Source organism: Falco naumanni, chromosome Z (genome assembly GCF_017639655.2).
Source record: "Falco naumanni isolate bFalNau1 chromosome Z, bFalNau1.pat, whole genome shotgun sequence".
Classification (NCBI taxonomy): Eukaryota; Metazoa; Chordata; class Aves; order Falconiformes; family Falconidae; genus Falco; species Falco naumanni.
The window spans coordinates 62,281,197-62,302,230 of NC_054080.1; the positions used below are offsets into that span (position 1 = coordinate 62,281,197).

Consider the following 21,034-nt stretch of genomic DNA (forward strand, 5'->3'; position numbering starts at 1 on the left):
TTGGGGGAGGCGTATGGGAAAATCACACAAGACATAAATGCCACTTACTGGTACAACTGTTCAGCTGAACAAATATGAAAAATGATACAGTTTATCAGAATTGGAAAATCCTGAATGCCTTTTGACTAAAGCCAAGGACTTCTCCAGGTTCTGTTTGATTGTCTAGGTTATTTCATCCAACTGAAAGCAGTGGTTTAAATCAGGCATACCTACACAGGACTGTGCCTATTATTAAAAAGCAAAAGGAAAAAGCAACACCACAGCACGCAGTGGCCAACTTCGGCACTTCTTGACAATGCAGTTGCTGGAGACAATTATGCTCACAGGAATCTAGTTGCCTTCCTTTTCCTAGCTCCGGATCATGTTTTGTTTTATACAATGTTTGGTATTACACAATGAGTATGTTTAGCAGCTGCTGCTGAACTTTGTTGAAATCAGTAACTAAACGATAAAATGATTAAGCTTGCCTTTAGTATGAAAGAGATTTGCCTACGTTAGACTTTGATCACAACAGTTTTTCTTAAGTCGTTTCACACAGGATAGAAGGGGCTAAAAAAAGTCCAAACACATTTATTCCTTTTTCTAGGACTGCTACCACTAACAAAACACAGGCCTTGCTCTACCTAGACACATGCACAACCATCAGCTGGAAGGGACCATGTATGCTGGAAGGGAAAGTACACTTGAACTAAGTTCTAAGCCACGTTCATCAGAGGAACTGAGTCACAAGAGCCTTTCCAAGGGGGTTCTTGTGCCCATAGTGTCCGCTCTAGGACCCATAGAGCTAAGTTCTGCATCTGATCTTCACGCAAGGGTAAAGAGAAGATTTTGGGCAGGCCAGGAACAAAGGGCAAAAATCTGTTTGTTATACTTTCCCCACCTCAAAATCACATGGAACAGCAGTGGCAAACCACTAAATATTCATTTTCAGCAGAAACCAGAAATATATCTTCTGCAGAAAAAGGTTAATTTATGTTTTCTCTGTTCATCATCCCAGATCTTCTGCCCCTTAAGCAATTAAAGGTCTCAAAATTAGGCATTTTGATTAATGTTGACATTTAAAGCAGTATTTATAAATTCAAATTTGATTGGTTCAGCTGACCCCACAGCTTACTGGTAATATACTCCACTGATGTGGAAGAATAGTTCAAGTTTGAGGGCAAGGGACACACTGGAAAAATTGAGACTGTCTGGAGACCAGAAATGTAAGTATCAATCCCATTTGTGAAAACAACTTAGTCTAAATGAACGCTTGATGTTTTCCCTTAAAACCTGTAGTCACATGTTTCTCTCAACAAGCTGAAATTTGATTATTTCCTACAGATCTTTAAATGCCCCAAAATACCTGAAAGATCCATACTAGTGTCTGCCACTCCCAACCAAGAGACATTCTTGCTTAAGAAGCCACATTCTCATGACCTTTCATCTTTGCCACTATTATAAACATTAACATTGCTCTTCATGGGCCTTCTCAACATGTCTCCTACTTTGTCTTCTGCTTGTTTGCCACACTTGGTGCTGACCTGCAGACATTATTACTGCCAATACTGCTCTTCCTGTATGGTAAGCAAGAGGCACCCCCACCACCAGCTGCTGCACAAATCTTCAATTACTAGTCAACACTGCAAAGCAATAAAATCGATTTCAACCTCTCTAAAGACAATATGGCAAAAATAACCTCAATTCTTATTGATACTATACCGCTTTCCCTGCTGACGTTACCCAGGTTAGCTGTGATCTCAATTTTGAGTATCCACTGCAAGGAAGACAAGAAGAAGAGAGGTAATTTTTCTTTGGGGATCTGAATGCTCTTTTTAAGCATTCCTTTCCTTATCAGAGAAGGGATCATAATACAAACATTAGCAGTCTGCTATTTCTGGTTTTATTCACAAGTCTCAAAATGTGTACAGATATACCTGCTGCATCAATCACTGACCTAAAAACTCTGACACAGGCAGGAAGCTGATGTCTAGCAAAGACCACCTTGAGGCACAAACCCAGCTTCTTAATACTGACAATTTCACTGGAAAAATCCTTGAAAAAAAATACAAAATACTAGACCAGTGCTTGAGCACTGTATTAGAATTTGTGAACTCCTGACATTAAATAAATCACTGTTTCAGTCTATGCAAGTTTTTCACCTAAAAAACACAGTGGACAGACAATCCTTCTCAGCTACAGAAAGCAAAATTGTAACAGTGATAAATCCTTTTCTGTAATTTATATCATCACTTGGTCTCTCTGTATCTGCTAGCAATAAAGTCAGGTATATTTTATAGGTTTTGTTTGCACTACTACAATTCTAGGTAAATTGAGATTAGGGCCTAGATAATATTTCAGTTTATTGCCATTTAATAGCCAATTTCATCCCACTCCCTTGTCTAACATGGCAGATGGATTGTTCTAAGTGAAACTACAGTAAATCACATCAGCAACTGTATTAAGTTTGTGCAAACATTACATTTTTTAAATTCCCTTTTACCTTTGACTGATAATCCTATTTATACTGTCTTAATAAGGTCTAACAGTATACGTGAAGGTTACTTGAATTTATACCTCTCTCTAGTATGTTAGTCTGCTAGTTTCTGTTGTGAAGTATCTACTAATTAATTGGAATAACCTTCAAATGCCACAGAAATTTCTTGTGTGACAAGTCTCAAAGACCCTCAAAAAAAAAAAAAAAGATTTTTAGGACAAATACCTTCAGTTAGGCATCTATTCAACATGGAAAGTTAAAGACTGCAAACCACAGTTTCTTCTCTACACTTTCTAGCTGTTTTAAAGCCCACAGGAGGCAACCCAATCCTAAACAGACTTCTGCCATAGGGAATAGCATAACAAATCCCTCCTAGTCCCTGTACTGATTTATATGAGTCATCTGGCAGGCTAAGTCCAGCAGCTTTCACCTTTCCTGCAGTCATGCCACCAATATATCTGAGTAAAGTAAAGCACTTGTGTATTTCCCATGGTAATTTAATTACTGAAGACAAGTACATGCAGAATAAAGTAGGTCTCTGGGGGAGAAAAAAACCCTGTATTTTTGACAACACAAATCTTACCTCAGTACGGTTGAAATACCTCCCAACACTGGTGCCCTCATCCCCCTGTCATCATCCTACTTCTTGGTAAACATTTCAAATTCTAGCCCACAGTTCAGTCCCACTCCATCCCCCCTTTTTTTTTTTTTTATGTCCACACTATGCAGACATCCCACACCTAAATGAGGATGTATGTCCACTAATGTAATCATATCTTAAGACTACACTTCTGTAATATTCTTTTGCATACATACTAGCCTTTATGCCAGCCAAACAATTTGCACCACAGCTATTTCTATTTTTAATGAACTGGGAAGCATGCAAGCACCACTGAGATAGAGGCCACACATATGAAGCAACAGCTGAAAACATCTAATAATAACTTGGCACTACCTTCTACAAAACTGAAGTTTTACTGAGGAGAAAAAGGAATACTGTGGATTAATTTTGTTTCCATTTTGTGGTAGAAGGTTGTAAAATCTATCCAGTAAAATGAATATTATATTACTGACAGACTGACTTGCTCAGACTAATTTTATAAGGAAGGCAACCTTAAATTGCCAAAGAGAGGATCCACTTGTAATATCTGACTGCAAGCTATCTTCTGCTTCTATATTTATACCTCTGCCAGACTCTCTAACGCTTGATAAACATAACTTTCTAGCAATCAATTGACCACCAAATCAAACCTCTATCAGCTGTTGCCAGAGAGGAGCGCTAGGGAATAGTACTTTCTCTGCACTCCCCTGCCTACTGGATGATTTATTTTTTAAAAGAGCAGATCCTGTGATTAATAAGTTACAGTAATACCTTATTCTTGGAGCAGACTCTTCAATTTGTGAATTTACAGCAAATTGAATTAAATACATGCTGAAATCTACAGCAAAAAGCAGTAAAGTTCTAAGAATGCATGTGGGTTTAAAATTTACTTAAGATGTAGTCTAGCAAGATATACAATAGCATCTGATCCATCTAGCCACTTATTACTGATAGTCATAAGTAAATAATTCTTTTCACTGAGGCTTCCCACCTATTTAAGACCTTCAGTCTAGGTTTAGCAGGTGGAGACATGGTTCTCAACAGCAAACTATTTCTTTACAACTTCAAGTCACGAGACACTGAGGTAGGTAGAGAAGAACACAGTTCTAGAAAAATTTTATCAGCTTAAGAGTTACAGTATGTGCAACAGTGATGACTGCAATTCCAGAAGAGACCTCATAAGCAATAAAGAATGCTTTAAATAACCTTTATTTACAGATGCTGCAAAAATTTTTCAGTATGAGTTAAAATTACCATGCTCTGTAACCAGTTGATAAGGTACTCACACCAGAAACACTTGGAAACAAACAATCTCTGCTGAAACGTCCTCTCTCTTCATAACCAGCTTGCAGTTTTTAATCTGATTCATTCTACTATCATTCTACTATTTCCAAGCTAACAAAATTCAAAATAATCTTCATAACTGCTATCTACAAGCATTCCAAATGTATACTGGCAGTCTATATGGAATACAGATTTATTCTGTATTCAAACACAAGAGTTTGAAAATAGTCTGAATGCTTTCCCTTATAACTCCTTCACAACTTCCATGCTCCCATATCAAATTGATTTTTGGCTGTTACCTTTCCCAGCTTTATTTTAGGTCATTACTCCTGCAGCACTTTTAACATTGTCTTCCTGTGTTTGTATTTGTTACCCAAAAAGAAGTTCTAGGAAACAAAGTATTCAGCAATCCTTTACATTAAGCTTCCATTTCATGGCACCACCAAATAATGTAATATATATGGCAAAAGATATGTAAAGACTGCATCTACACTAGGTTTTTTTTATGTATGTCTGAGAACACACCCTGCGCTGTGGGTCAAAGCAGACTAGTTAGAACCCACAGTGTTTCAGCATCTTTGATACGGTCTATACTGCTTATCAGCTAAAAGATGCCACGCTGAGAAGGCCACTTGAGAGCTCTGCATCACCACAGAGCAGGCAGAGGCTAGCATGCGGTGAGTACCACACCCTTCGATCGGACAGTCGGTCACACTGGAAAGGACCTCTGGAGGCCATCTGGTCCTGTTCTCCCTTCAGAGCAGGGCTAACTTCCAAGTGAGAGCAGGCTGCTCCAGGCCTTTGCCACTCAAGTTTTGAATACCTTCAAAAGTAGAGCCCTCTGGGTAACTCAATGCTTAAACACCTCAATTAAGAAAAATTTATTCTGCCTATTCAGATTTTCCCTTCTGGCAACCCGTCAGTGTTTCCTCTCATGTTTTTGCGCTGCACCTCCATGAGCGTATCCATCTATTACGTGGTGAAAGACAGCCATTAAATCCCATCTTGGCCTTTGCAATGCTGAACAAACCTAGCTCCTCAGCCCTTCCCTGTACAAAATGAAGTCCAGCACCTTTCTTCTACCAGGGGCTCAAGTTTGGATGCAGTTATTTCAGATGCATCTCTTAAGTGTCAGTTAGAGGGGAATAATCACCTCCCTCAACCTACCAGCTATGCCCTTTCATTTTACCTACTTTCTGCACACCCTGTAATTGCACAATATACATATTTGTAATCACAAATATATAAAGGTACTGTTCATACCTTCAGCAGCTGTTTAGCACTGGTTAGATAAGCTAAATACTCCTGCCACTGCCTGTTGTTGCTCATTCTGCTGTCAAATGGTCACTTTCACACCCAGCACATGATATGAGGCAACTCAATACTGCATGGACGGAGGAAGTACCTCCTCCAGTACCTAGAGAGAAGAGTCCTCTGAAAACACTTTTATTACTTCTCTCTCACATGCAGGTCAGTCTCAACCACTTCCAGGCCTGACCCAAAAAAGACCGAAGACACAAGGTTGCACAGACAGGACTAACCTAGGAACCTGGAACCGCCACCAGCTGTAGGCCCTAAGATCGAGGTCCAAAAAGAAATCTGTAGAGAAGAGGCTCACCACTGTTTGAAGCCCAGCCTTCCCCGACTTGCATCAAATCAATCAATCAATCAAAGGCTGGACACAAGCTCATAGCTGGCCAAGTTCACAACACCGTATCTTTACAACTCTACTAGCTTTTGCCAGGACAGGCCAAGATGCTTTCCACTCAGTAAGGATCAGTCTCCACCTTGGAAATTCACAGAGCATGTCCCTTGCTGCTCCGAGTCACCCAAATCACTATGCCACAAATGCACTTCGCCTGGGTTCAGGACAATCTGCAAAATGCATGCTGACATGCAGGGAAATCACCTATAGTCTGCTGACCATAGACAGAGGATCTTCTGGGCAAGTTGTACCTCAGCATCCTCTGAATCAACACCGCTGCTTTCATGAGATACACCGTCTTGCTTCCAAGTCTCCCAAATATAGTTGTTCTCTCACACCCATGAGGTTAGGAGACAGATGAAGGAAACCCAGGGACCAGACATGTAGAACAAAACACCCCTACAAGCCCCCCAGGATGTATTCCTAGGCACAAGAACAGTATTCCCTCACCAGTCTGATGGTCTTCCCCCGCCCCCAGTGTCCCTGATACAGGCAACAGTCTCAGTAAGCTGTGCAGGCTGGGCTTCCATAACATCCTGCCACCTGGGCAAACAGCTGCTGCACAGGAAGGCAAAAGGACTAAAAGGGGTTCCATCAGTCTTTATGGAGCCAAGAGACAACATACCATTTCAAACTAACAATTTTGCTGGGGTTGGGGGGGGGGGGGGGGGGGGGGGGAGGGCGCGGGGCTGTTTGAATTTTTTTGTTTTGTTGTTTTTTAAACTAGAAAGTGCTGAATCAACAGGCTTAATGAAAGACATGTTAGTTTTGTGGATGGCAATTTGCCATCTCCAGCCTAAAAGCAGCCGGCAAAGTAGCTGTTGCTTTAGGATGGCAACAAGACATGAGAATGGTGGCTTCTGTACACCTACCTACCCCTACCACCAGGAACAAATGGCAGCTCATCCTGAGGCAATAAATAGAGACCAAGGAGAGTGATAAAACAAGCTGTTGGAGAAACTTCTGCCAATGGGAAGCAGTGAATGAATCCCTTGTTTTGTTTTGCTGGCATGGGCAGCTTTTGCTTTACCTCTTGGCCTACAAGTTTTCTCACTTTTACACTCTATTCTCTTCCTGATCCCACCAGGGGGGAGGGAGGAGTAAGCGAGCAGCTGTGTGGGTCCTAGTTGTCAGCTGGGGTTAAAGCATGACAGTACAGTAGGGCATTGGAGTATGGTGGAAAACTGCTGAAAAACTAGGTAAGAAGAGGAACCAAAAGCTAACACAGCTTGTGTCCACAGAACTGCACTTCGGTTTATTTTTCTTTGACTTTCCACATTGAGGGAATTACCTGGAAAGATTCTAATATTACTGCGCACAGAAAGCAGCTAGTCAAGAGAATGGGCTCCTTATGAGACAGTACAGACTCACTCAAAATTATTTTCCACTCTTACTTAAAAAAAAAAAAAAATAATAATAATAAACAACCACACCACCACCAAAACATACTTAACTCGGTTTTACATCTGTAACCCCCAAAATGCCCTTCCCCTAGACCACCAAAACAACAGCTTAGTAATGACAATGTTTTCACAGGCTAAAAGGAATAATTAATACAAGTTGGGAACAGTAGCAGTCAACACAACTAATAATTAGTCAGAAAGAACTGGGCTAACAATGGTGATTGAAGTCATAATTTAGAATGCAAGACAATGTCTGTCCATTTTTCTTTCTTTCATAAAACCAAGGCTTTTCTTTCAAGACCAGGACTACTGCCACTTGAACATCTACTTGAACCTGTATCAAGACTGTATGTAAATAATTTGATGAATTCTGCAAGTTCATAAATCTAAACAAAAGTGGAGAACAGGATTTCTGGAAGTGGTAGTAACAGATACACAGTTTCATTTTGATGCTCTAAAATACCTGTTACTTTTTATTAGCCTAGAGAATAGAAGTTCCATAATAACATCATGCTCTCTGAGTATCTCAAGTTTTTTCATACATTGTTAACAGAAAGCATATCTCAAAAAGGTGAAACCACCTTACAAACTAACCAGTACTGCTATTACATCTTGTAATATCATCTTTTGATGCCGTCTTTTTTTCACTCTGAAACACCATATCACAGCTTGATACTAGACTATTTGATTATTTTCCATATCCTTGCCAATTTTGTAATTTAATGAAAGCCTTTTAAGAATGACAGAAGCGAACTGCACATGTGTTTAAGAAAACTGTCATCACGCAAAGAAAACCAAAGTAAAACACTTCATGCAGGTTCTACTTCACTTTGCAGATACAAAATACCTCCCCCCAACTTTTTAAAGTACAACAGCCGCATTTGAATATGAAACTCTCCAGTGCTGAAGATCACTTTTACAGACAGTGATTGTATCACTTGCAGATAAGTAAAAATAACTAAATCTCCCACCAAGCACATAGAAGAGCTGCTCTCTAGTAACAATACTCTGCTGACACAACATTCCATTGTTAAAATGGTCCCTCAATAAAGGCACTCACTTTTGTAGCTGTTGGTTCCACTAGCCTCTGACGGTGGCGTGCTGAGTTGAAATGACTCTTCTGAGGTGCCCCTTCCTGACAGTGAATGGAGAAAGGGGAGGAAGAAGAACAGAGAAACGGGGGAAAATGGATCATGGAGGGGACGGAATGGAGGATGTTGGAGAAGGGAGAGTATTTAACTCAACTGCATTTTCACTAACTTTGTAAAAGCTTTATTACATCAATTTCAATAATACCACTGTATAAATATCACAAAGAAATGACATTTTTGCTAGAAGTAGCCTCATGAAGCTTTTATATTGTGTTATTCATATGCATTTAATGATGTACTTTAAATAGACATATATGCACACATGTACACATGACTACTTCATTTCTAGATACACACATTAAAGTTTAAAAACCCACCCGTTTCACTCTTCTCAAGTATATACATCATCTTACGTTTTCTGTATCAATTTAAGAAGTTACATACAAAAGAACCCAACCCACTAGCCATCCCACCCAAATGGATTCACACTCTAACCTAAAGACCAGCATCTCCTCTAATAAAATAAAGACTTTTCAGATTCACATTCTCCATCCAGACTTTCAACAGACTAACATAGTTCAGGTATTTTTACCTAGCAGAGGTTAGTACCTTTTCCTGAGAAAACCTGAGAAATAGCAGGCTCACAAATGTAAAAAGATGAGCATTTTCTCTTAGGAAAAGAAATTTGAAAGAGCATTCCACTGAAAAGATGGAAGCACAACAGTCTTCATCACATGTGCAAAACTCTTCAGGATAATACCTTACTGCAGCCACTCTTAAAATTACTTGGATTTTTGCAGCTGCAAATAAAGGACTGCCTCCTAGGCTTTCAACAGTCCACCGCTCTGTTGTCTGTTCTTGCTGTTTCTTGTGGTTTACTCCTACTGATTAAAATCCGTACCGAACAATCTCTAGAACAGGGACCAGTCTGTCCCTAACTTTTTCCTACATGGATGGAGCTATTCACCTTTCAAGAAAAAAAAATTTTGAAAAATGACATCCACATACCAAACTGCCTAAGTACCAAAAAAATTTGGAACTAGAAAAATAATTTAAGCAAAAATACATACTTTGAGTAACCGTACTGTATAGTCTGAGATTTTACAACAGGGAAAACTTAGCATTTGTATCTCCTTTTCCTCCAATGAAGGGAAAGAATACTACAGATTTCTATTTCTTATGCTGGTGTTACTACCTCTCAGGCTTTAGCAGATCAGATTATTGGAGAAGTTTTGGTTCTCTTTCACACTGACACTTCCCCTTTTACTGAAATCGTCTTGAAACTCTTCAGACACCTTAAAGCCACACTGAAGAGGCGCGACTCTAGTACATCTAAAAAATATCCTCAATTAAGGTATTAGGATGAACAGCTTTTCTGGAAACTGATTCAATTTTTTTCCTTAGTTCTAGACAGCCTGCATTCAATTTAACAGCCTTGCAATGTTTTAACCACCCAAAACAACAGTGCTTGCTCTGTTTGCATTCAAAATTAAGAAAATTTCTTAAGTTAATTTGCTGCGTGACTTCTACCAAATACGGCATCTGAACTTTCAGGAGATAATTTAAGCTGTCAAAAACAGGGCTCAAGATTAAGTATCTTTAGGCAGATTGTTAGAAGTCTTGGAAGGAAGGGAGAACAGACATAATAACTAATACTAAAATATGTCAAGAGCAAAGAACAAAACACACCAGAAAAAAAAACCACCTCCAATTCTTCCATCAGTGCCATAAAATCTTGAGAAATTAAGATTATTAAGAAATACTTACACTTTCACAGATGATAACCAAATAAACAGGAACACTTCTACATAACACTGCTTCTGCTAGAATTCAATGAGAGCATTTTTTACTGACATACATGCACAAAAAACAAGGTAGTGCAGGAAGAACTCTCAAAACACCAAGTTGTGCCAACCAGCCAAAACCGAAGCAAATCTTGGGTTTGCCTGTAACTGCATTTTTTAAAGGCTAGTTTTAAAATACAGTGCTGTTTCTGGCCAAAGCACTTGAATTAATCTGGTTTCTTTTTTGCTTTGCACTCTCCAGCACTTTTAAGTACATACTGAGGAATGCAAGGGTTTATTTTCATTGATATGGAACATGAGCACTATTACTGAAATCAGGAAAAGACGACAAGAGGTTATTTATCCAATGCTGTCCATATCCCACACAGCACAACAGTTAAAAGATTCTTCCAGGATATGAGAGATACTAGCTCAAAATCCTCTACCTGCTGAATATTCAGAAGACAGAAAACCTATATTTAGTTTCTTCTCCAAGATACTATAAATACTCTGTCTCAATCTCTCCACAAACTTTCCAGTTAGACAGCCTCTCATTGCTGTAATGAGTATGAACTCTACAGTCTGCTACTTCAGGTATTTATCTGATGGGGAGGAAATGTGGGTCAAGAGTCTGCTCCAAATGACAGGAAGCAGAGGATGAAAATTCATGAGACCATTTCCCTTTCTTTATCACTTTCAGAACCAGTACACAATTCCTTCTAGGAGTCTTCTCTTAAAAAACAAAAAAAAAAACAAAACCACAACACACCACCAAAACCAAAAACAGTTGCATTTGTAAAATGCAAGATAGATCCGCTCATATTTCTGAAAAGATATTCACAGGGTTCTTCAACTGAAAATACATTTCTACTCAATTTGGCAAACATTTCTCGTGATCTCGAGACTCTGCTTTTCCAAAAGTAGTTTTTACCACTCCTTAACAAAAAGGCTTCCACTCTCAGCAAGACACCATGCAAATCCAGCTCTGTAACTCAAAAGTATCTAGTGGAAATAATCAAAGATTATAGCCAGCTTGGGAAGGTTACATCATATTCGGCGAATTAAAGACAGCAGGAAGAGTGGAAACTAACACTAATTAATAGAATCAGCATTACAGAAAAATTAGTTGTCTAACACTTGCACAAACATTTGGTGACAATTGCAGAAGGCTTTTCTACTGATGGTACTGTCTTTTGACAACACTCCATTAAATTACTGGTGTAACTGACTAAAATTAGCAGGAAGTACTAGGGCTAGGTGACCTTCTCTCTTCTCATTTTGGGAGACACTCTTGAAACCTTTAATCATTCCTTTCTAAATTCCTCAATGCCTTTTCCCATTATCATCTAACATTAAAGTTTAATGTAGTTAAAAACCAGATGCTTGAAAAGGGTCTCATTTCTACCACAGCTTGGATCCAATGGTAGGGTCCACTTAATCCTCACATTAACCAGCAAGAGTGCTGGTTTTCAGAGGCTCTACCTTCTCTCTTATTAAGGTTATTAACCCCATGGTACAGGATCTCCTGTTACAAACTGAGAAGCTGGGAATTCTTCTCTGTTACGGGGCAAGGTTTTTTTCCATCGTGTCTCCCCTTTAGAATGCATTTCAGCAGCAGTTAAGAACTGCAACAAACAGTTTACACCTGAAAAATCCCAATGCAGCACAGATACCATTTCAGAAGCACAAAAGTATACCTAAACTGGTGTGATTATTCCTGTGACAATGGAAAGAGTCTTCAGGCTATTAAAATGCTTATGTGGGCTGTGCCTCCAATGACACCAGCCAAGTTGGTACACCAGTACAGCATCCTTAATTAAACGTATCAACAGTCAATTTTATTAGCACAAAATCATCAGATGGGTAGACTTGGTGCAATACTGTCTTTTAGCAGGATTAACATCAGCAGATCCATGATATACTGCTGCAGAGAATCCATAGTAGTTTTGAAACTAACAGACAGTAAAACTCAAGACAGCTACCAGATTCACTATCCCGTGTTAACAACAAAGGAAATTTCAGTTCTATTTTTAATCATAAATGTATTCCTCTCACTTTTGTGCTGCTAGTCACTCGGTACCAAAAGCTTCCCATCCTTGGTTGGACACTGGATGTGAGCCATGCCACAGCTTCCCACGATGAAGACTTCAGCAGCAACCAGATTCAGGAGCTCTTTTCCCCAGCTCTTCCACCAGCTCATTCCTGCTCTAAAGCCGGAGCTCACTACTCCACCTACTGTACCTGTACAGTTGTGTGTGGTTCTAGTCTGTAAAGCCCCACACTGAAACAATTCAGGCCAAACATAGCTGCTGTGGGAGCAGGGAGGGTCACAGCCAGTCTGGTGAACTGAGACCTGGGCTGCTATGAAATGGATCACCGAAGTGAACAGCCAGACTGGAAACTCCATATGCCACTCTGCTACTAAAGCTCTTTATGACAGAACTGCCAGCAAAGCCTAGCAGGCAAATCCAGGCAGGGAAGAAAGTTTATCATCAAGAAATGTTATCACATGAAAAGAGCTACCCTGAAGGTGCAACTGAGATCAGCAAGAGATTAACAAAAGCTGTTGGGACAGCACATGTGAAAAACATAACCGGAATTAGAGATCACAATAAAGATGAGAGTAAAGACAAGCCTGTTCTTTCACAATGGAAAAATTCAATATAAAGCATCTGAAGTATGCAGAGACATTAGACCGTATGCATACAGGTTTTTCATTACATGATAACCTTATGCCCCTTAGTATTGCATTCCAGCTGATAAAAGAAACCCACAACCTTCTGCAAACATCAGCCACATGTACTGCTCCAGACAGCACTGTCTAATAAGGGCAGAGAAGCCACAGGAAAGAAAAGGCTAGGATCAAGGTCAGTGTCTCAGAATCACAGCGATCCTTCATTTAAGAAGGAAAAAAAAATAATCTGCACATTGAAAAGGCTATGCATTCAGAGAAACTGCGGTTATTACCAGCAAAGCACATGTGGATGCATGATACCCTCACAGGGTGAATGTCCTTTCCAGAGAAACAGGTCAGTTGCAATTATCAGTTGACATAATAAAATGGCAAAAAACTAGCTCCTTACAAAGGGCAATATGATTCACATCAACAGGGAGAGCTGAAGGAAACACGGAAGAATCCTACAATTCTCAAACGTAGCAAAGTATTTTACATAGATGGAATGCAGAAAACTGGCCAGGAACCAGAAAGATTCAGAGATTTATTTAACAGCTGAGTAGTCTGAAAAACACCCTTGTGGAAAACAGTCACCTGTAAAGAAAAGAAGAAGAAAAAAAAAAGAAAAAAAAGAAAAAAACACCAAACCCCCCACAAGAGTATAAGGAGCATCAAGTATTGAACATGCTAGACAGCTTATTTCTAAAGGCACAGAAGCCTGAAAGGAGTTGTGAGGAGAGGAAGTCTTGGCTGCATACACTGGTAGCTAATTCAACAATGTACATGCTTTAATACTGATACAAAAAAAAAAAAAAAAACAAAAAAAAACAAAACAAACAAACAACAAAAGCACTTTCCATAAAACAAGTTATCATTAACAGCATAGCTGTTCTCATTAAAATAATATCAAGAGACAATGAAGTGAGAACATCAAGGGACACAAGCACACACTCTTATCTGAAGAGATTTCTACCTAGAGATCGAAGCAGTCACCATACTTCTCTTTTTTCCTCTCCATTTTTACTAGCTGCCAGACCAAGATCAGAAGCAACAATGGCAGTAATTTCATACAGATGAGATGAAATCACCAACAGACACCACAGCTGGTGCCTGACAGATTTACAAGTATTTAGCTTTTAGAATTAAAAAAAAAAAAAAAAAAAAAAAAAATCACAGCAACAACATCCACTCAAATTTGCTCAAACTGCTTGGCAGTTTTATGGCACTTCCCCCTAACTGCATCCTGTCGAACACTGACAATCATTACAGTATTTGAACAAAGAGTGCTGGTCCATTTTGATGGAGAAAAAGGCAAGAATTAATAACTGACAGGATTTTCAGTGATTACTGCATTTCCTCAGTGATACTAGAGAGAACACACATGAAAAACAGGTGCTTTAAATATGATCTGTTCTCTAAAATAGCTCATTTGCAGATCTCATTAATTGAAAAGTGCCTGAATGATCTCCCTGCCATCTCCTTAGAGCCTGAAGACAGGAACACACACTTCACATACCTACAAGCCTAACCAGCTTTATTGTGTTTGGCATCGGAAAATCTTAGTATTGATTTGTCATATAGACTCCACAACAGTCAGTAATGTTACTGAAATAATTTAAGGTGTCTTTAGGGTGAAATGGGCAATCAAAAAGCATACAGTACTATGTTTTGCAGCAGTGCTAAACAACTAACTGGAATATTCCATTCTTAAAGCAAGGGGCATAAGGTGCTACAAAAACCATTAAGACGACATCAGTCCTAAACACAAACAAATAAAATACATAGGAACTGAAGGGGAGAAAATAAAATGTACACACTAAAAAGGTGGTGGTTTTGTCATAATTCTATTTCGAAACCCCAAAACACCCTATAAAACAAGACAAGATCAGTTCTGCCAGAATCTTGTCACAGATGCTCAAAAATGAGCAAGCCCTCAGCTGCCATCTCAATCAGAAAAGAATAGGGTTTTACTGTGAGCTTAAAGATGACATAAGAAAGTCAAGAAACAGCACAAAACCAAAGTTGGCATTACTGGCAGAGCAAATAGCAAGCAACATAAAGCAAAATCCAAACACTCACGACAGAAATTTATGCTGAAAGATGAAGATCTACACAGAGTCCTAAGAGCATAGACAAGAAAGTAAACCAAGCGCTATTTGAGAAATGAAACTGAACTAACTCAAGAGTCAATGAAGATGTTACACCAGTTTAGCTGGCACATTCTCAGAACTAAGATAGAGACTGCTGTCTTCAGAAGATCAGGGACAAACACAACAAGGTCTCTGCAGCCATCTCACACAAATACCTTTTAATAAAAAAGTCAGAATCACTTACCACTACTGCAAAGCATACAAATACAGTAACATCCCCTACCTAATGATATACATGACTTGCTTTACGTTAGATCTTCTCCTCTGCTGCCAACCAACCCAAGAAAATTGTAGATTTTGGCCACCTTGCCCTAAGAACAATTTTGAACTGTAGCTTATAGACAACAGCAAATATTCAGAGCATAAGGGGAAAAAATAAGAAAACGCTATTCAGCTTCATGCTTCAATGTTAAAATTGCTATTTATCCTTGTCAAACAGTCACAGAGACAGTCTAATAATACAACATATTTGGTCGCTACTCCACTTACAGCTAATAAACTACAATAATCTTTTATGCTTAAACAGAAACACACTACTACATCTTGAAGAACTGCAAAAGGAAACAGCACACAAACTAATAAAGACTCGGAGTACCATAAAACATAGCTTTTAGCCTGGTCATAAATATTAGCTCTTCCTAATTTTTCATCTGTATTACTCCTTCCTTTCTTGCACTTCTCTACATTTACTAAAATCTTGAAGAACTTGAAGTAATTTAAAACTAGGAAACTCTGCTCACAAGGGGCACTGGAGTCCTAAAATCAATTTTCCACCCATAACCTAAACTTTCCAGCTGTGCCCGTGAGTGTTGTATTCAGAAAACGTAAAACAGTAGGGATTATTTTCAGGTTCTGCACACAAATTCTGGCTGCTAAATTCCCTAATGTACCTGCAGAACTTATGTACAACCAAACCTTTTTAACGCAACTGAAATGGAATCCTTCTTCTTGTAGCATAATTTAAAAGCAAAAAGATAAAATACATTCGAACACTTTGCAGATCAAAAGAACTCAAAACAGAAGTTAATACAAGCACACACACCATACACTTTTTAGCACACCTACATTGCTTTTCACATAGGAAGAGAAAGTTGCACTGTGGGACAGGAGAATAATCTGCATTAGCTGAAAGGCATCTTCAGATATATTTATGTGATATAGCATCATTTATCTGTAGAGAACACCAAGAATATTCAAATACACAAAACAAATATGCAAAAAACATATATGCTTTCTAGGTAATTTAAGTTCTGAAATTCTAGCTTTCTAGGGCTAAAATACTATCAGAAGAATCATAACGTGACACTTAAGACAACACATTAATGCCCTTCAGTGCACTGTACAAGCTAGGTATTCTAAAAACTACCGGGTTCCCAACAGCTGAAGAAATTCAGGAAAACATGAGCTGTTTGGTAACAGGAACTACTAGTTACAAGCTGCATCTTTTAACTAAGGACAACCTTCCAGTTTCTTTAAGATTGTGGTTTTGAAAACTTAAAAACATTTTTGTGACGTTTGATCACTTGGAAATTTTTTCTTTTACAGCACCTGCATAAGGATAACATTTTTGGTACAGCGCTGCTAAACTGGATCTCCTGTATCTGACAGCAAAGGTTAAAACCCACCATCCTTTAATACTTTTCAATGCAACTGTTTCCTTGTTTTGACACAGTGTCTTGGCTAGGGAGGACACCCAAGTGTCATACCAAGTGCTGTTTGATATCCCTATGAAGCTAAGCCAACTATATATATAAAACTAAGGAATTTCAAAAAGGACAGAGTACTCCAAACATAACATGCTCTGTAGAAACTCAGAGTTTACATCTAAAGTCTCTGAAGAGTTTGCTTTCCCTCAAGGGTACAGACATTGAGTGCAATTATCCTTTCTATCACTAATCCCAGTTGCTGCATGCCACTGAGGAGTGCTCAACTTGAGAACTGAAGTCAAGGCGGACTTGAACAAAGAGGCAGGGGAGAATCCAAGAGGAACACGAGATCAGAAACTGAGCCCAAGTAACTGAGTAACATTACAGAGGACATGAGTTGTTCACAAATTATGAAATTGCAGTTTTGAATGTTTTCCTCTGTGATCATAACAATAATTCACAGATTTTTATGCAACTTTAATGTTCAGATGGATAACTGGCACTGCTGTAAGCAAAGAAGTTTATTGCTTCAACCTAACAGCAAAAAGGAATTAATAGCATCTCAAAGGCTGTGGGCAATTTTGATGAAACCCGTAACTTAAGAAATGGAAAACTTAAGACTTAAATCAAACAGTAGTGATATGGAGAAATAGTGTGAAATGGGGACACTGGACATCGATTGTGATTGTATATGTCTGCTCAGGAATGTGGGTATGGTGACTGGTCATGGGTGCAGTGTCTGGTCACATAGGCACACAGCCTTGAGGAGACGCCTACAGTTTTGAGGAGATGCCTGCCCCTCTTCCTCTAACAAAGGGGCTATTTAAAAAAGAATGAGAAAAGGATAAGAGATATTCCAATGCTATCTAGAGGGAAGGAGTGCTAAGTCTCCTTGCTGGAGAAGATCGGATGGGCACAAGGACATGAATCACCTACAAACCTGCAAGACCACCACATTGCAGGCAAAGGACTGATACGCTAATTAACATACGAAGCGAGAGTAAGCGGGTTTAGGTAACAAATATGAATATTCAATTAACGCCTATACATTTGTTTTATTGTATAGATGTGAGATGGTTCGTCACTTTGGGCATGCGCGCTTGTGGAGGAGCGATCCCCCGTTCATCTGCGCGCAATAAACATACCTACTTTATAACTTTCGAGTTTAGAGTCTAATTCCGCACGTCAGTAGTAGTGTATCAGTTGGTGAAAACCAATCTCAAATCATTATGTTAAACATGACACATGAAGCAGCACCACAGTCAAAATTGCATCACACTTGCATGAAGCACCTTACAAAAATTTCAAGAAGAAAACATGGAAAAGTACTAGTGTCATTAGTTGTGACGAAGTGAGTAAAAGCCAACGATAACAAAACCATCTGTCAAACCAAGAACTACCCACAGAATTGAAAAAAAAACCACAAAAATTTCAATCAGAAGTTACTATCTTTCGTGCAGCTTTTATTCCTACTATTATTAAGCAGTCAAAAAAAAAAAAAAAAAGAAAAAAAAGAAAGAAAAAATACAAGCAGATTTTGGGGATAAGCCAAGTGACTCTGAAACAGGAGCTAAGGAGCACACAGAGGACTCCAAAGCTGGTTTTCTTTATGCCTCTTACAACACAATCAAGCTCAGTTCAAATCAGATTCCACTGCTGAGCTCACCAAAGGCCTTGACATGAAGGAATGTTAAGTTTATGCTTTGCCTTCCAAACCTAATACAAAAGACAGTCAGCTTTGTGACATACTGTAGACATTATCAAGAAACATTACTGCAGTTACCAGAAGGCATTAGTAAGAAGTGTTACATGGGCTACAGACACCAAGTTTGGCCCCTTGCCAAAGATTTTAAGTTTGAAAGCAGCAGGGGTGTGGGGTTTTTTGGTGGCTTTGGATTGGTTTTGTTTAACTTTATACCCTAAAAAAAGTGACCACACCACCAAGAGAAGCAAAAACAGAAGAGAAGGTTAACACTCTCAGAAAGCTTTCACAGCTCAAATAACAAAATATATGTCTGACACAAAGCCTTTTAGAGGACCTGGCAAATACCTAACAAAGCATGAATACTTGGAAAATAGAGGTGAATTAACTGATCAAGAGATTGTACACTCTATTAGGCCTGCCAAAGTGACAGCAAATGAGGAGAGGGGAAGTGTTCTTTGTATCAGTGTCTCTTCTCTCAGAAGACTGGTCCTTCACTTTCTAAAGGCAGCTATCACTGCCCATCACTATGTAAGCAAAAATCTATTCTGACCTTCACATCCCTCCCCCTGCAATAAAAATAGGTTTAAAATGCCCTGTCTCCTATAGCAGCGCCTACAAATGCCTTAATTTACCAAGCCTATACAAAATTTGGGGGGTTTTTTTACATTTTACTTCTATGCATGCTGCCTATGTAAACACCTTGTAAAATGAAAGCGTGTCATACTTTAAGTAGTTCTGAGCATCACTTTGCAGATGCAGCCCCTGAAGAAATAAAGTATTAGACAAGGCTAGGCTACTACTAAGCAGAAGACGAATGCAGCGTGCAGCCACGCAGCTATTCCCACACAACACCAGAAGATATACGTACCAAGTTCTTCTCAAATGATTGATCCGGAAACCGCAAATTGTAAAGTTGGGGTTTTGGTTGTTGGGTTTTTTTCAATCCTTCTCTGGTTCCATGCCCTCCACAGACTTTATCTTCCACACACTCATCAAGAGGCAGAGACATGTAGCAGACCTGATTCACACCTACACAAGTCCTCTTTCATACTGTAAATTCCATTGCCACCGGTACAGAAACACCAGCAGAGAAAATGGATCACATCCCTCTTGCCTAGTGGGAGGGAGAACACTGTTGTATGTAGCATTCAAATCCATGAAAATTAAGAACCCTTCCAGAACCTCATCTCTAAGACTGACTTTTCCACCCTTTCTCTTCAGTTTGCAACAGAGGCCAAAATCTAATTAATATTCTCCAGCTTTTATCATCCTTTTTTTCTGTAGCAGACCACTCCAAAAACAGGCTCCCAAGCATGAACTACATCCACAAAAGAGACAGTTACTCTCTATAGTTTCCATATTTTCCTTCCTCTCCTAATAGACTCCGTATTTCCTTTGCTCTCCTACTGAGTGTGGCTTCCCAACTGACCCTTCTACTTCACATGTCAATTTTCAGTATTTCAGAAAGTATTACTTTCATGAAGCCTCCTACTCCAGAGAAATAATATAGGAGCCACAAATATGGCCATTTTTTCACAGAAGTTACTTCCTTTCTGTCCGATTTCTCAGAATGCATTTTTAGGTAAGCCAATATGCAAGGACTTGGAAAATCTGTAAGGTTGGTTTTTTTTTTTCCGACAATTCATGTACCATGTACCAAATTTCAAAATGTTTGCCTACAAAAGCCAATGATTTTCCTGTACTGGATGTGGAGGAAAGGGGTAGTCAAGGTGTCCTGGTCATGCTGAGTATATAAACTGGGGGAAGAAGAAGGCAGGGGGGGACATTTGGCATTATGGCGTTTCCCTTCCCAAGTAACCGTTACGCGTGTCGGAGCCCGGCTTCCCTGGGGATAGCCGAACCCCTGCCTGCCCGTGGGGAGTGGTGAATGGATCCCTGGCTTTGCTTTGCTTGTGTGCATGGCTTTTGCTTTACCCTTCCCCCCCCCCCCCCCCCCTTTCTATTTTGCTGTTATTGTTAGTGTAATTGTTGTTACTGTTGTTCTTACCTCTTTATTCTGTTTAAAATATTAAATTGTTCTTATCTCAACCCTTGACTTTTACATTCCTTTTCCAGTTCTCCTCCCCATTCCTCTGAGTGAGGGGGAGTGAGCAACTGGCTGCGTGGTGTTTGGCTGCCAGCCGGGGTTAAACCACGACACAAGGCTACATGATTGTGCCCCTTGCCACCCTTTCTAGAAACATGGAATTAGTATAAACAGACTCCTCAGTTCCGCCAAAATAGCAACACTCCATTTACACCACATTTTCATTTACACTGCCTGTTTTCATTTCTACAGCAGTGAATCTGAATTTTGCAACTGAATTCTTTTTACCTCACCACCACCACCACCACCCAAATCAATGCATGAAGTACAGTATTAGAAGATTTTTAATTGGAATTTTCCATGTTGGCTATAACCATATCTTGCAAACTCAATGCAATGCAGCCATCCTGAATTTAAAGAAGCCTTAGATCCCTGTGAAAATTTTCTAGCACTTAAATGTATATATCT

At 39.3% G+C, this 21,034-nt stretch overlaps 1 protein-coding gene across 1 annotated transcript in view; it reads right to left on the reverse strand.

Moving 5' to 3' along the window:
* MAST4 (microtubule associated serine/threonine kinase family member 4) overlaps positions 1-21,034 on the reverse strand; it is a 272,663-nt gene that overhangs the window by 161,791 nt on the left and 89,838 nt on the right. Inside the window, exon 4 of the mRNA XM_040580146.1 lies at positions 8,530-8,604. Within this exon, the coding sequence (XP_040436080.1) occupies positions 8,530-8,604 (75 nt within the window). The remainder of the gene's footprint in view (positions 1-8,529; positions 8,605-21,034) is intronic.